Raw genomic sequence first — 16,397 nt, forward strand, 5'->3', positions numbered from 1 at the left:
CCACGTTGACACCACCCCTAATTGCTCTTCCAGATGCTTGTAAGTACAAGAGCATTTTTCGAATACAAGACAGCGTGAAAGAAATAAAACATTTATCTTTCTTTTCTCAATTCATACACTTATACACATGCTGCAGCACATGACGACCAAGAGTTGGTGCAGGCACCGGAGCTAGATATATCAGGACCCCACATAGACGCCGATGCATACGAAGAGGAGCCATGTGAGTTAACTATATTTCTTTTCATATCTGTCTTTCTAAGCACCTAGATGAGCCTTGAAAAATCTGGTCACTATATACTATCGCAGACAGTATGATATACAACAGCCCTTCACGCTTTATTGGCATACCAGCTAGTGCTTGAAGACACTTTGGCCCAGACTTGAGAGAGAACCCCATTTAGGTTCCGTTCTTTGAGTGCTTATACAAATCACGAGATAATGGAGCTGCAGGCACAGAAAATGGCCAGATTGAGTGTTGCAGCTCGTACTGTCAGTGAAGTACCACATCACAAAAGTGCCACAGAACAATTTTCACACTTTCGCTAAATATTGCTGGAAATGAATTGTTGATGTTCATAACCTACAAAATATGCATTACTTTTTCTCCATGCACTACCAGCCCTAAAAAGCTGAAAAAAATATAGTCATGCGCTGAGTGTCGCATGCTGAGCTCACCACAGGCTTCGCTATTTATAAGCATATTCTGCTTTGGAATTTTTCTTTGAATACTCTTACTAGTGAAGTATTTATCTGGTTCGTAGAAGTCGTCGAAAGAGATATGGTTACATTTGTAGCTTTATATACCTGGTGTAAAGCAGTGTGTCTGTTTGTTCTCACCCAAAACAGTCATGGACGTGCTCCATCAGTTTGCAGAGATTGTCGGAGCACATGGGGGTACACTAAGAGACGCCATGGTTCAAGTGGATACACTCGTCAAAGAGAAGAGGCCCCTGCTGTCCATGTCTGTCATCCAGTCAGATGAACAAGTACGCATCTTGACTGGTATAACGAGCCTGCAACTGATAAGGAACATAATTGCAGAATTCACGGATATACGACAGCAAGTATCTCCACGAGGTTACAGCCTAGATGACGCAGACGCAGTATTGATGGTCATGGTGAAGCTGTACCACAACATTAATTTCAGCTTTCTCTCCGTACTGTTCTCCATTCACAGGACAACAGTGTCAAACCTTCTGAAGTGCTGTGTATGCATTCTGTCGAGAGTGTTGGGAGAAGCAGTCTTCTTTCCATCAAATGAGTCTGTCCTTGACAACCTGACCGTCTACTTTTCACCATTCAAAAACACGCGAGTCGTATTGGATTGCACTGAGATCACACTAGAGAGGCCAGGTGACTTAGCGTCACGCATTTTGACTTACAGTCATTACAAGAAGAACTACACCGCAAAGGTGCTAGTTGGTTGTGCACCAAGTGGAATGATAACGTTTGTTGGCACCGCTTTTGGCGGGCGTACGTCAGATTCCTTCCTGACAAAGGAGTCTGCCATCCTTGATCAGTGTATGCCATATGTTGATCATGTGATGGTATACAAAGGTTTCCTAATTGAAAGTCTGTGCGATGATGCTCGCGTTAGGGTGGATCGCCCTCCATTTTTACGAAAAAAGTGGCAAATGGAGAGCTCTGATGCACTTAAGAAAGAGCAAATTGCAAGGGCACGTGTGCATGTGGAGCGTGCCATCCAAAGGCTCAAAGCCTTCAAGGTTTTGCAACAAAAGTTTCCGACAGAGCTACTTCCTGTTCTTGACCACACTGTCAAGCTTCTCGCAGGCTTGACAAACCTGTCAAAACCAATTCTTTCCTCTGACAAGTTTTTGTAATCATGTACAAAGAACTCTACTGTAAATAAACCTAATGAAGATGACTAATCCAAGCATTTAGAGTCAACATGTTTACAAAGAAAAATTCCACATAGCCAAATATTTACACCACACAATGGCACCTCAAGCAGAACGCAATGCTGTGAAAATGTATTCTCTGTACAGTTGTGTAATGGACTGAACACATTCATCAAAATAGTCTTTGCTGAATGAAATGGGCAAGAGCTTTCATACTGTGGATGACTCAGAAACGAAAAAGTCGCAGTGGCCTATGCCAAGGATGCCCATCTGTACTTGTACCTGAGTGTAAAATAGGGGCTCCGCAGTTGCCTTTGAGAGGCTGTTCTGGAGCTCCTCGGGACACTTGAGGGGCTGAAGTCCAGTTGCCTTTGAGAGGCTGTTCTCGAGCTCCTCGGGACACTTGAGGGGCCTCATAGTTGCCTTTGGGTGCCTGTTCTGGAGCTTCTTGGGACACTTGAGGCTGTTCTGGAGCTTCCTGGAACACTTGATCTCAAGTACAGCAATCTTTCCCTCGCAACATGAACACTTGAAAGTGACGATCCCGTCGGGAGAGCAAGCCATGACGGGGAGCTTGCTCCAGAAGACGAGGCCACTGGTGCGCAATGTGACAATGTGCCCCCTCTTTTGCTGGACTTCTACATACCTTTTGGCAGCAGTGGGCTCGTCTCTGAGCCCCATTTTCATGTCAGCACTCTGGAAGGTTTTTTGTTTGAGCACTGCCTTAACGAGCCCACATACATTGTGAGGCCTCTCTTCTGTGCTCAAGGATTTTGCTCTTGTTTTAAAGGAGTGACGACAGGTACTGGTTGCCACCCCCCTCCTATATTGGAGCCATGCAGGGCACGATGACTGTTCTCTCGTGAGGCTTCCGATTGTTGCTATAGCATTTTCATGATAGGTGTCTTTGAGCTCATGAAGAATTGTGTCGAAGTCGCTTGCTTCTGTTGTTGATATGAGTTGCATCACGGTGACTGGAACATCGTCCTGGTGCAGCTGGTCAGGAGCTTCCCCCTCTGCTGCATCAGGTTCTGCGCCTGCAAAGGAGTTAGGGAGGCCAGGGTCGATACTTAATCTTAAAGACGGCTTGAAGAATGTCACCTTGCAGGCAGACCTTTCAGCTCATAACAGGTGCTAAACATTATAAAGCAGAACTGAACTTATGCCTCCTCTGTTATTTAGTTTGGAGATTTACACCCCTTTAATGCTTCTCAGGCATCCTGACTGCTTCATGACATTGTAACATGCCCAAGATAATAGTGTGCCTTATTTTCATACATATAGGAATGTGTACTTGTGACTGCATAATCTGCAAAACGGTTAACGTTGGTGCTTGGCCTGGGCGTACCAACCGTTAGGGCAAGGGGGGCGCTTGCCTCCCCCCAGTTTGAGTAGGGGGGGGCAAGGCGTGTCTTTTGCCCCCCCCCCTCCTCCCCAAAACAGTCACCATGGGCAGGGCAAACACTGGCCGGCGGCACCCAAGGGATAACAAGGGCACCGCCCCCGCCCCTGGGGGGGAGTCTGGCTTGCCCCCCCCCCCCCCACTCAGAAACAAGTTGGTACGCCACTGGTGCTTGGCACTTACTTAGATCGGGTTCATGTAATGTTCTGTCCAGAACGAAACATCGAAGGTACAAATAATAAATTTAGTCTAGTCCTGGCTGCATACCTGCTTGTATTTGGCACAGTCTGAGGTAGAACAGCAGAGAATGCGACACTATCATGAGCGCCACAAATAGATTGCCATCACTGCTAGCAGCTCAACGTGTCGTGAGGTTTCACACATTTCCAGCATGGCAAGTACACTGCATAATGCACACCTTGGAGAGAAAGACTGGTTTTGCAATGCATCTCTTCGTACCAATGTAGGGTGTAAGGAAGGAGGCAGGTTGGTCGTTTTTCTGCTTACGAAAGGGGAAAATAGAATACAGTGTATTACATGTGTCTGGGGCATCCCTTGGTCGCATCCTTTTTTTCAGATGCATTTCTGCCATGCAAACATATGGCAAGTCTTTTATGAGACGTTTTAAGACACCAGGCTTGCTTGGAGGTAGTTCCGGTGGCTGAAACTGAAAAATACAGAGCTTGCATCCACATATCACCAGCAACAAGAACAGAGCAAAGGCAGTCAATATATATGCCACTCCACCTAAGTGTCTCCTGTAATGTTTTCCATCCTGTGAAACAATTTCCGTAGTGTAGTAGACCTGAGTCGAGGGGTGTACTGAGGGTTTATTCCAAAACAGCAGGTCAGAGGGACATGACCAGCTGCCAAGATTCCAGCTTGCCAAAGAACGGAATGCACGAGCTCCCGTGTCCAAGCTCGTGCTCTGCTGACCAAGGCGACGATGGTCTTTTGCAGTCGCCACACGTAGTGTAAGGGAAATCGATACACCCAATGTGATTTTCCTTTACTTGTATATAAAGTGGTACAAAAAAGTGAAAGCCGTTTACAACTCCCTGTAACACCGAATTAGAGCGCAGCTCTTGAGGAGGAGAAGGGAAGGGTACTGGGGGGGGGGGTGAAGTGACCTGGGGGGGTCACCTGATGATGCCGATGATGTCATCAAAGACGTCACTGATGACGTCATCAGTAACGATGACGATGCGGACTCCGATGACGTCATCAGCGATGATGACAATGACGATGCGGATGTCGGTGACGTCATCAGTGACGTCACTCATGACGTCATCTGTGATGATGACGATGCGGATGCGGGTGACGTCACTGATGACGTCATCAGTGGTGATGACGATGACGATGTGGATGCCGGTGATGTCATCAGTGACGTCACTGATGACGTCATCAGTGACGATGCGGATGCCGGTGACGTCATCTGGTAGGTCACGTGACCTCGGCGGGGGGTCACGTGACTTCGGGGGGCGGGGTCACGTGACTTTGGGGGTCACCCCAAGGTCACGTGACCCCCAGAGGTCACGCGACCCCTTCTCCAGAGTCACGTGACCTTGGGGGGTCGCGTGACCTTGGTTACGCCGACGCCGCTCAAGCCGGGAACGGGCCCCTAAGAGCTGCGCTCTAAAAGGTGTAGCTTAAGGTTTGCAGTCTTCTTATTTTGCTTAAAAGTTCCTTTTGTGCTGTGAAACATCAGTTAAGTACAGAGTTGACTGGGAGAAGTAATGGTGAAGGCTGTGTGAAAAGTCATATGTGAAATACAGGCATCTGGCAAGACAGGAGCATAAATAGAGAGACACGCAGATCACCGTGGCTTTTTGCAGGAAACAGGTAATCGAAATTAATGGTTCTGCAAAGTGAAATTGCAAAGGGCAAGGAAGTATCCTGGAACAGATTTTGTTCGTCCATTCCCTACTCCCAGCTGTATCATGTTTCTGGATGCTCACGAATAACCCAACTGTCAACATAGATAGAATGGAATGGCACATTTATGCAGTAAGTCTACATACCTTTGAGCAAAAGGGTAACTCCACAATCTTTGTTGGAGCATACCTTGCCTTGACCATTGGGCGCGTTAAGTTAACGCGCTCGAGCGCGCTCCAGCGGTCAGAGTGCACTCGAGCTAAACTAAACGACATCGTCTCACTTCCGGTGCACGGTGGCGGAGCGCGCTCCGCGAGCTCCATCGTCGGAGATGGTGCGCGAGAGCTCGAACAGGTCGGTTTCCGGTGAGATGACGGCGTTTCCGCTCTCGCGGCCAGTCTCGCGGTTACTCGCGGTGGTTTCACACGGTGGTTACGGTGGTGCGGTGGTCTCGCACGAGACGGAAGAATCATCAAAACTCAAGCGTTTTGGGCTGTTTGGGCTCCGGGCCGGGCCGCCGGGCAACTCTGGACCAGAGACGTCGGGTGTGCGCAATCCCTGGCGAGCGAGTTCGCTTCCGGACACTCCGAGGATGCCACCGTGCTCGCCTCGCCAAACCTCGCAGACCGCGACCGCACCAACCGAACCCCGCGGCCGAAAGGCTCCGGCGCAGCCAGGAACGGCACCGAGGTAGGCCGGTCGTGGGTAGGAGCTGCTCGTTCTGCGCTACCACGCTGTCCTCGGAGCTCTCGGCGTCGTTCGTGCTTGCGCCGAAGCCTTTAGGGACTCCCTCGGACGCGCAAGTCGCGCCTGCTTGGATGCGCGGATACTTCGACGGCGATCGCTTGGCAGCTCGTGCAATCTTTCCGTCATCGTGAAAAATAAAAAAATAAAAAAAGCATGGTGCTGGTGTAGGAAGGTTTGCATACATCCTTCAAATGCTTGTCAAAGTTCTTCATGTACCTTACCGCAATTTCAGGATCAGGCGAGCCAATAAATTCGGCTATTCAGCCGTCATTCTTTAAGGCTTTGGAAAATTTAGAAGGCGTTCGGCGTACCTTTAATCGCCACACCAACAGCGTGCAGCATAAATACAAGCTCTTGCTGTTGCTGCCGTCTTTGCGCAGTTATTTAATCGAAGTCGTCTTCGAACAAACACTTCTCAGACGGTGCGACGAGACGGGAGCCATGTTTAAGCGCGGGCCGGAGGCCGGAACCGGAAACGTTAAAAAAAATAGGCGTCAGATGGCGCCTCGGTACCATAGTGCGCCGTTAAGCTACCCTCCGAACCCGCGCGCTCGAGCGCAGATGTCCGGAGTCTGGAGCTCACTAACTTAACGCGCCCATTCCTTTGGCGTGCTGGCCCCAGCTCTGCGGTACATCCGTGGAGGACAATGTCGGCAGCTGGCGAACCCTGTTCACATGGAGTAGTACTCCAATGCAGTGTTTGCATCGATGCGAGTTTCTGGAAGAGAAGAATGTTTCAACTTACAGTTTGCATATACCGTAATAAAATATTTAAGAAGTTATTGCTGTCTACAGTGGGCAGACCGGTTCCATTTGTTTTTAAGCTACACCTGGAAGTGCTGCTTAACCCAATTCGTAAAAGTGGGTGTTTTGTCAGGGAATGTAAACAGAGCATCAAGATACCAGGAGCTTGTAGAAAGAACTAGAAACCCCCCCTGAGGGCCTCAGAATGGCAGCCAATATTTCGCTTACTCAGCTGCTGATATTTCTGAAGATGTCTTAACGAAACATCAGCTGCCGCCTCTGAGGTTTCCCACCGGTTCCATTTTGAGTTTGATAAGACAGATTACATACGAAAATTATCAGTAATTCTCTAACACCTATCTTATTTAGTTACCAGTGTGTGATAAACAAGCTACCTGAATAGAATTTAACAAAAGACGTTTCTGCAAAAGTCTTAATTTCCGAAAATTTTGCGATTTAAATAAATCGGGGAAAATTGATTGTCAGTAAATCACATTATGGTGATAATTAGATAGCACACCGCTCCCGATGGCGAAACTGTGCAAGCAAAATATCACCGAACCCGACACTTCGCAAATATCGAGCCCGCGAAACGAAGTCGTTTACCGGACGTGCAAAGTGTGGATGGCGTTTAAGAAAATTAGCAGCGCAAAGGTTGCGCAATCCTTGTCTTGCAGTAACGTTGCATCGCATTTGTGGCAGGTGAACATTTCAAGCTGCAGTTACCCGGCAGGGCAGGTGCAGGAAAGTTCGTCAATTGTAGCGTTGTTCGTTAGCTTGAGGTCCACAGTGTGAGGGTCCTTGCTTAATGCCGATGTCTGCAAAACGTAGCTCCGCACGTGAACACTCGACGACGTAGTTTCTGGGACAACTACGCTGCATTCGATAATGTGTCCCGCGTTGACGAGTTCTTCGCCTTCGACAAGACACCGCTTTCCGTCACCAATGTATGCCATAATGACATACAGCGGCAGCCCAACTGAAACAAAGCATCACATGTCAACCACTGTAGCAATACTAAGCAAGTATTCCGCGTGGCATTCGTTGCTTTGGTGCATATACACTCTTGCCAAACGATGCAGCCGTTCACAAAGAAACAAACGTTCGACATAAATAGTATAGCTTACCCGCAATCAGGCCCTCGTCGTCGGTGTCCATGCTTTCCCGTGCTCCCGTTGCAGACGACGCGCGGAGGTATCCCCGCTTTCGCAAGTTTCAATTTTTGCCGCACGGTGGCGACACGGTTCGATCTCGAGGCGAATAACGTTTTCGAACTTTTTCCTGTTCTTCAAGTTCACAAAGTTTTCAAGGCTTTCGTTGCTTATAGAGTAAGCCACAGAAAACACTCACCCGCAATTATTGATTTGGGAGCAATATACCCAATAGGGTAAGCTTAACAAATATTACAAAAAAGGACATTTTCCTTTTTTACAAAGCAGGCGATTTTTTACAAAGCAGGCGGAACTATTACGTTTGTTTCACATCTTTCCGCTGTGACGAATCGTCCGCTGTGACGATTCGTCAATTGGGCAACCCGTTATACTGTAACTACTAGTTCGTCCCCTATTTGGGTCAACCTCCCGAAGGTCAGTCAGCTCATCGGGCTGTGATTGCTAGCTAAGCTTATCGAGGTCAGCTAAGCTTATCGAGGTGAAAGATGTGAAACAAACGTAATAGTTCCGGGTTGGTTCCCAAATATGGAATGCTGGGATAATATCAGAACGACTTTTTGGGTCTCTGGCTTCACTTCTCAAAATGGAAGTGATAGCTAAGGGGAGAGGTGGAGCGATGCTCCTTCATGACGGGTTCTCGTATACATGCAGCAGAAAGAACGAGTCAACGTGCTACTGGATATGTCGCAGGAGAGGTGAATGCAAGGCGAAAATGACAACCGATCCGGTTGCCAGTCGAATCATTGCCACATCAAGCAGCCACACGCACGCGGGAGACCCAACGGAACTCAACCTGCTCAGGACCCGTCATCGGATAAAAGAAAAAGCAGGTTTGTGCCGAAACGTTTCTACATTTAGTATAAAAAAAATCAGGTTTCTTAACAATTTTTTTTTCGTCACAGTGGGGAGCCGCAAAACTCCACACCAAATTCTATTAGACGCTGCATCTGCCGTCAGTGACGACACCGCTTCTCAGATGCCTGCCCCGTCGTCCCTGCGGCGAGTCACACGGAAGCAAACGCAGCGCGCGACATTCAGCTACAGTATTCCGTCCACCAGAGACATCAGAGTCCCCGTGGAGTTCAAGGTAACGACCTGGTGATCGATGGCAGTATGGATTTTTCTTAATGCTTTTTGCATCTCATTGCATGTGACAAGCAAAGGCGCGTCCTTTCTCCTGCATGATAGTGGAGATGGCGACTCAGCAAGAATCCTCATCTTCGCAACCGAGAAGAACTTGCACCACTTGGCTCAGTCTACTGTGTTGCTAGTAGACGGGACGTTCAAGGTGACGCCACCTCTATTCTACCAGCTTTATACAGTGCACGTTGTACTTCATGGAGTGGTAATGCCCATGGCATAAGGTCTGCTACCTAGCAAGTCAGAAGACACTTACAGAAGGTAATTACTCGTATTTTTGCAGCATCACCAGTGGTTTCGTTTCTCCTACAGCAGTTTTCCTGTCTAGATTGAGCAAATGGTTGCGGTAGGAAATAATTACTTATAATAACTTTGTGACGGAAACTTTTTTTTTATATACTTTTGCTAGGTTTTTTGCTGCTCTTCTCAACGCCATGGGTCGCCACAGCATTGAAGTCGTGTACTCCTACTTTGAGATCGCGGCTATGAATGCCGTCCAAGATCTTATACTTAGCGCCAGGATTCAAGGGTGTTTTTTCCATCTGAGCCAGTCGGTGTACCGGAGGGTCTGCGCTTTCGGCCTGCAGAGTACATAAAACACACAAGAGGACTTTGCAGTGCTGGTGAGTGACCTGAACTTCTATGAATATGATATGAGAGCTCTTTTATGTCAATCCCGATAGAGCAATATTCTTCTTTTCATTCTTCAGATGAGGATGTTCCCATCGCTGGCATTTCTCCCGACCGCTGAAATCCTAGAAGCCTTTCAAGATTTATTGGAGGTAATCCCGGTGGAGGCAGTTCCAGTGGCGAACTATTTTGAGGACACCTACGTCGGCAGACCCCGACGGAATGGCCTGTGCTCCGCACTCTTTCCGCCGGAGGTGTGGTCCGTCAGAGAGTCGACTTTGGAGGACATGCCAAGAACGAATAACAGCGTCGAGGCGTGGCGCAGAGGTTTCCAGGTAAGTTTTCTAAGGTTGGGCAAGTGGGTGTTACGCACCAGCTATACGTATATGTGAGAATGGTTATTGCATAATAATGAGACTCGTCATGCGTACATAATGCTAATTACCACATTAACAAACGAGGACAGAAGCGAAAGCATGATATGCTGTTTGCATCGGAATATGGGTTCTAAATTGTCTTTTTTAGGGTTATGCATACTGAAGTTGTTGTGGCGGGGGAAATTATATTGATAACCTCGTGTGTACCAGCTGGTTCAATTTTGTACTACCTTCATAACATTGGCGGCAAAATGGAAACATCACAAAGAATACAGCGAACAGGGAGACGACCCGTGCACATGTACTGCTAATTTAAAGGAAGTGTCTATTCTGCCGGCAGCCGGCAGAATAACCGGGGGAAAAAGTGCCGGCAGTAGTCGCCTATACACCTTTCCAAAAATCGCTCCTAGGCCGCCGCCATGTTGCTGATGCTGATGCGGCTGGTGCGACTCTCGCGCCCCCTATCAGCTAGAAATTTTCTGCCACTCTCTGGGACTGTGAAGACCCGCTCAGCGCGGTCCTCTACGTACGTTTTTGCGGTTTTGCATTCGACGTTTTCTCGCCTCTCTTGAAAGTTTCCACTCAATTTTTTATGCGTGCTGAGTACCCTTTTTGTGTTGTCTTCCATTGTGAGAAATAAGGCTGATAAGGCCTGCCATTCAAGCTTTTCTGCTCGACATTCACGGGACAGGTGAAGGACGTTGAACGGCCCTCGACGCGATTTTGCGAACATTGTTCTCCCCCCCTCCCAGAGATAATCCGCGTAGAATCGTCAGTTATCTCCAAAAATAGTTGTCCGGGTTGGGGTGAGAAATGGGTCAGTCGCATTTGTTTCTTTGCCTTGGTGCGGTTGTGAAAAAAGGAAGCTCTCCCCGAAACGTGCCCCAAAACGAAGTCATCTCGGATTCCGTGCGATCGTCAAGATGTGACTGTCGTCGACTGTGACTGTGTTATTTGAGATCTTTCTCAAGTAAATTCTTTTCGGATAACGCTGCATCGTGTGGTACGTACGATATATTATTCGAATGTTAACACTTCCTTAATTGTATGTCCGTGTCCTGTCCATCGGTAAACACGTTATTTGTGAGTGTGAAAAATGCATGCCTTTCGGCCCTCTTCTGTTGCAATTTATTTTTGACAGCAAAACGCTTTGTTGTTTCACATGCGGCGAATCCCGCTGCGCCGTCAAAACTTATCGTAAGAAAAAAAAAATAACGAACTATACATTCCAGTCGCATTCGTTCTGTCGCGCGCATACCCCAAAAAAATAGTTAACAGTTTTGTTTTTTTTTTGTTGCTTTTTTTGTTTTTTCAATTGTGGTACAATGCTTTCTCAATGTTCTCGGGAAAATACATGTACCATGAAACACAAAATAGAGCGGGAAAAGGCGATAATTTAGCCGCCAGCAGCGTTTGAAACGGTGCTTACGCAGGCTGCGCCTATTGAAATCACAGTCCACTCGGTTAGGGTTAGGAGGGACGCCGGTGAGAGTCTAGCCTCAAACTCAGTGACTGGGCTCGAAAACGGATTGTTGCCCCTGGGGTCGAGTGTTTTTTGGAAAGGTGTATTGGGTCTCGTATAAAACGGATTGTAAACACGCCTATTCTAAGCTGTGGATTAGCTCAGTGGGTTATGTGCGCCTCATACACAGCAGTATCTTAGTTCAACTCCCGAAGAAATTTTTTTTTTCTTCGGAATTTTGTTTTTTGTTGAGGTATTAGGCGATATTTACGACATCTCTCTTTTAGAATTAACACTGAAAAAAGAACACAAAAAAAACACGAATGTTGTTGACGAAACACTTCCTTTTTGGGGGTGAATGGAGGACAGCGGGGCTTGGGCCGGCCGGCACGCCGCCGCGATGCGGTGGTACTGGTGGGCCAAATAGGTCAACATATTTCTAATGAGCAGCCGCAGACTGTCGCCGCTAAAGGAGGGGGAGGGGGGGGGGCTATGTTAACGAGCTCCCCACTGATACACGCGCCGGAGGTGACTGCCGGTAGAATTTCGGAAAAATTATTCTGCCGGCTGCCGGCAGAATAGACACTGCCTAATTTCAATGTGCCATTCCTCTCCTACGTCCTAAAGTTTACACTTTTTAAATATATAACGTCGTTTTGATTTTTTTTCCTTCTCTTCAGAGGAACGTGGGCTGTACAGCGCCAAACCTCTGGTTCTTCTTGGACTGCCTGAAGAAGGAGCAGTCTCTGACCGAGATGAAGATTGCCCAGGCTCAAGACGGGACGACGTTAACAAGAGTCTCAAAAAAACACGCGGACTGTAACAAGCGCATCAGATTTATCGTCGAAAACTACAGCAGCACCCGCCGCATGGAGTGCCTGAGGGCGCTTGCGCAAAACCTTGCCTTTTGATTCTCTCCAATAAAGTTGTTCTATCAAGTCTTCCGTCTTCCGAACATGTATTTCGGAAAGCCTGATACAAGCATTTCATGCTCCAACGCACAACGGACTGAACAAACAATTTCGCCCGTCCTATGCAATTATACATACGTTGGTCTTTGAGTTCAAATCTGTGTACTGCCAAGCATACAATGAACAATAGCTTGATATTATTGTTACTGCAATACAGCGAACATAGTCAGTTGCTTAAAATTACGGTTTAAAAACTAATACCATTCCCAGAACACTCGCTGTGCGTCTGTGACCAATCGTCTGGTGGGCGAATCATCCTATGACGAATGTTCCGCTGTGACGAATGGTCCTGTTACCAGTTATCCTATGACGAATGTTCCGCTGTGACGAATGGTCCTGTTACCAGTCGTCCTATGACGAATCGACATGTGAAGAATGGTCCGCGTCCCATGAAAATGGTCGAAGTCACTACAACCGAGAAGGACATTGTTAATTCTCGTCTGTGCACTCACCGCCTCGATCTTCTCGAAGAGGCATACAATCACTTGGTGTCCTCCCCCTCTCCCCGTCTTCGGTCGCAAAGAAAAAACAAAGGTACCAAAAAAAGAAGAAAGCGAATATAACTTGCCCCCCTCCCTCCCCCCCCCCCCCCCCCCCCCCCCAAACCGTCTTTTGTTTTTTTGGAGAAATGCTTATTTGGATTTTTTAGATTGTTGATAGGGTCTAAAAAAATGAATTCAGGGGGTTGGCGTCGTAAAAAAAAAAAGAAAAAGAAGGCTTTGCGGAACTGAAGAGTCCCAATCCTTCGTTTGCGCTATACTTCGTTTCAGCTTCGGTCCGAACGCGGCCGATGTTATAAGCCGAAGGGCCAATCAAACAGCGAAAGAGGCACAACGTCATGGGGTGCTCTCTGCAGTTCATAGGACCAGCCGGTATTCGCCGTCTCTCTGTGCGCGCTCCTTCGCCGGCTAGTCCTATCAAGCACAGAGAGCACACCATGACTCTGCGCTTTTTGCGCTGTTTGATTGGCCCTTGGGCTCATAACATCGGCCGCGCTCGGACCGAAGCTGAAACGAAGTATAGTCATTTCGCGTGTCAGTGTGTGTTTGTTCTTTGTCCCTCTTGTTTCCCTTGTCCAGAGATCATTTTCGTAAAAACAACCCTTTTTTTTCTAAGAAAGGGGGGGGGGGGGGAGGGGGTTGGTCTTAAAAAAGATGTAACGGATTATAAGGAATCCGTTAGGTAAAAAATGTAAGGGAATTACTTTGAAATTACTCTAGAAAACATGTACCTATTCCGTTACTAAATTACTGATAAATGTAAGGGATTACAAGTAATTTCGTTACTTGTAACGGATAACGTACAAGCCTGCCCTGGTATCACCCTTGCATCTGCCGTAGAATCCATTGAAAGCCGCCCCGTCCGTTTTATACTTTCTAACTATCATCGCACACCTAGCACCACTTTAATGAAAGCATCTCTATGCTTGCCGACTCATTCTCTTCGTGGAAATACATCCCGTCTATGCTTGTTCCATAAGATATATCACTCTAACCCTAATCTCCGCCAAGCACTATTTTCTGAACCATTTTACATATCACCACGCAGCGATCATCAATTAAAAGTTGGGATCCCTCATTGCAGCACATCTACCTTTAATGACTCTTTTTGCCTCAAACCTTAATTGACTGGAACCGCCTTCCCGAAGTCATTGTCACAATCACTGCCTCAGATAAATTATGATTGCCATTACTAATATGTTACATGATGTTTAGTAGTAACTTTATTTGCCTTTTCATTGTTACTTGTTTTATTCCATGTACAGTGCAATTACTAACGTTAAATGATGTTTAGTAGTTATTTTGTGTAGTTTTTGCCTTTTTGTTGTTAATTGCTTTGCTCTATTTACTGTGCACCACTCCTCTCTGTAATGTCTTCGGGCCCTGAGAGACATAAAAAATGAAATGAAATGAAAAAAAGAAAACTGACGCTAAGCTCTGCTCCCGAACCCAGGGCCGGTTTGCTCATCTTGCGGCTGCGGCCGCGGCCGCGGCCAAGAGGGATTTTTACGTCACTTGACCAGCTCCATGGCGACAAGGAAGTAGTACCTAGCGTCCGTGCTTAAAGGGACAATGAAGGCAATTTCGGAGATCTTTTTGGCGATTGAACTGGGTTCCAGGCACGTCTCAGGCCACGTTGCCCAAATTTCAGCCGAAACCGGCGCTTGTGTGCCGCGCAAATCAATTAAACAGTCGCGGTAATAATCGTACCGGGATCGACTGGGGCGACGCCCCAAGAGTTGCGGGAGAAGCCAGGAGAAGAGGAGCTCACGTGACCGATGCGGGGCCAAGGAGCGCGACGTCACAAGAGACGCGTCAGCGATTGGTCGAAACGAGAAACATGCCCTCGGCCACGTTTTAGTTCGCGATCTTTAGAAATACTGTTCTAATTTCCGCTTGAATAACCATCAAAAGTATAAATCGGATCGGAAATGATTACTAAACCGTAAATAAGGCAGCATCATTGTTTTTTTCTTTGCTACACTGGACGCGAAACCGGCAACGAGCAACTATGGGCCAACAAAATAAAATTAACAAAGAACACGGTACTCGGAAAGATTTTGCAAAATGGTAGCTGTCGATGGCTGTTCTAACGGTCGACTGAAGACCAGTATTCGTTCGGGCGACGCTAGTTTTCACGTGTGGGTAGCTGTTCGTGTTCTTTGACGACAAAAGGAGGACATCCGCGGAGGAACCGGATCCCGGAACGGCGGGATCGCTGCCGCTTTCCCTTCGGCATCTTCCCCGCGTCCGTCCTTCGGCATGCGGGCCGCTCGTTGCCGGCTGGGCGGTCTCCGTCGGGTGATGGCAGTGGCCGCCACACACGTACTCCCGTTCCGTTGGTGTTCGGTCACTGAACGGAAGCTCGAACTCGCTCGCGAGAGCGGCATTCGTCCATGTTCACAGAGTCGGCGCAACGACCGCGCCACCGCGCTGCTATAACCCACCGCGATAACCAGAGTCTCGATCTCCTAAATACTACCGATACCGACTATTCACATTTGACGTCACTCCCTACGTCACCTCCGTTTTCGGAGGCCCAGAAACGAGACTGGAGATGGTTCAGTTTCGGTTTCTTTACTTCTTTCATCGGCACATAAATACGCGTCATAAATGTCTACAAAAAATTGGGCGGCATGCTATGTTCCCAAGAAGCATTAAAACACCATTTAAAAAAATAAATAAAATCGTCTTCATTGTCCCTTTAATGGCGGAGAGATCCGCATCGCTTCAAGCACAAAACCTAATGTCGCTCGCAGAAACTGATTGCAGAGACTTTCAACTAGAGTACAATAGACCCTTTCAGGAATTCAGTCTGGCCACTTTGATCACTATCATCATCATCTGAAAACGGCATATGTGCTATACTAATGGCGGCCTTCTGTTTACTGATCAAGGAAGAAGTTGAAGATGCTCCTGAGCAGATGATTCGAGGCCTATACATTCTCGATGTTAGCGCGGTGTGAAGCAGTAATTGGACGTAAGAGCTGCGTAAGCGTTCATTTCTAACTCGGTCCCAGTCAATCTGTTAGTAGCACTCACTCGGCCTCAAAGACCCTTGATGTATAGAACTCTATCAAGGCGTCTATGTGGGTTGGCGCTTCGTTCCGACTGGCTGCATTTGTTTCGCCATTGACACTAAAAGAGATTAAAAATAATTGTAGTGAAGTGCACATTCTCGTTTACCGTTGACCTTTAAGTTATGGTGCCCCATTAAATACTGCAGACCACAGGTTCATTGCCGCCATTAGTATAGTAAAAGATTAACCGCCATTTGAGTCACCAGATGGCACTGAATTCCGGAAAGGGTCTATTGACCGCCTATTATACTGCAGGAGCGGCTGGTAAATTTACGACCAGGGAGGGTAAATAGGAGCCAAAATAAAGAAAAAACCACACGAGATAAAAGCGGTAGAGGTGTGTTTATATACCTCCGCCAGCACCTGCGCCTCGCGCCTTCTGCTATGGTCGGGAGGTTAAAGCGCCGGTACTTGTCGTCGCGGCGTGAAAGTTCC

General features: G+C 47.5%; 1 protein-coding gene across 1 annotated transcript; it reads left to right on the plus strand.

Moving 5' to 3' along the window:
* The first annotated feature begins 851 nt into the window (after positions 1 to 851).
* Positions 852 to 1,844, plus strand: LOC115332667. Its single transcript, XM_029995075.3, has one exon. The coding sequence runs from the start codon at positions 852 to 854 to the stop codon at positions 1,842 to 1,844; it is 993 nt and encodes a 330-aa protein (XP_029850935.3).
* Positions 1,845 to 16,397: the final 14,553 nt, after the last annotated feature.

Source organism: Ixodes scapularis, unplaced genomic scaffold, assembly GCF_016920785.2.
Source record: "Ixodes scapularis isolate PalLabHiFi unplaced genomic scaffold, ASM1692078v2 PGA_scaffold12__126_contigs__length_90152505, whole genome shotgun sequence".
Taxonomy (NCBI): Eukaryota; Metazoa; Arthropoda; class Arachnida; order Ixodida; family Ixodidae; genus Ixodes; species Ixodes scapularis.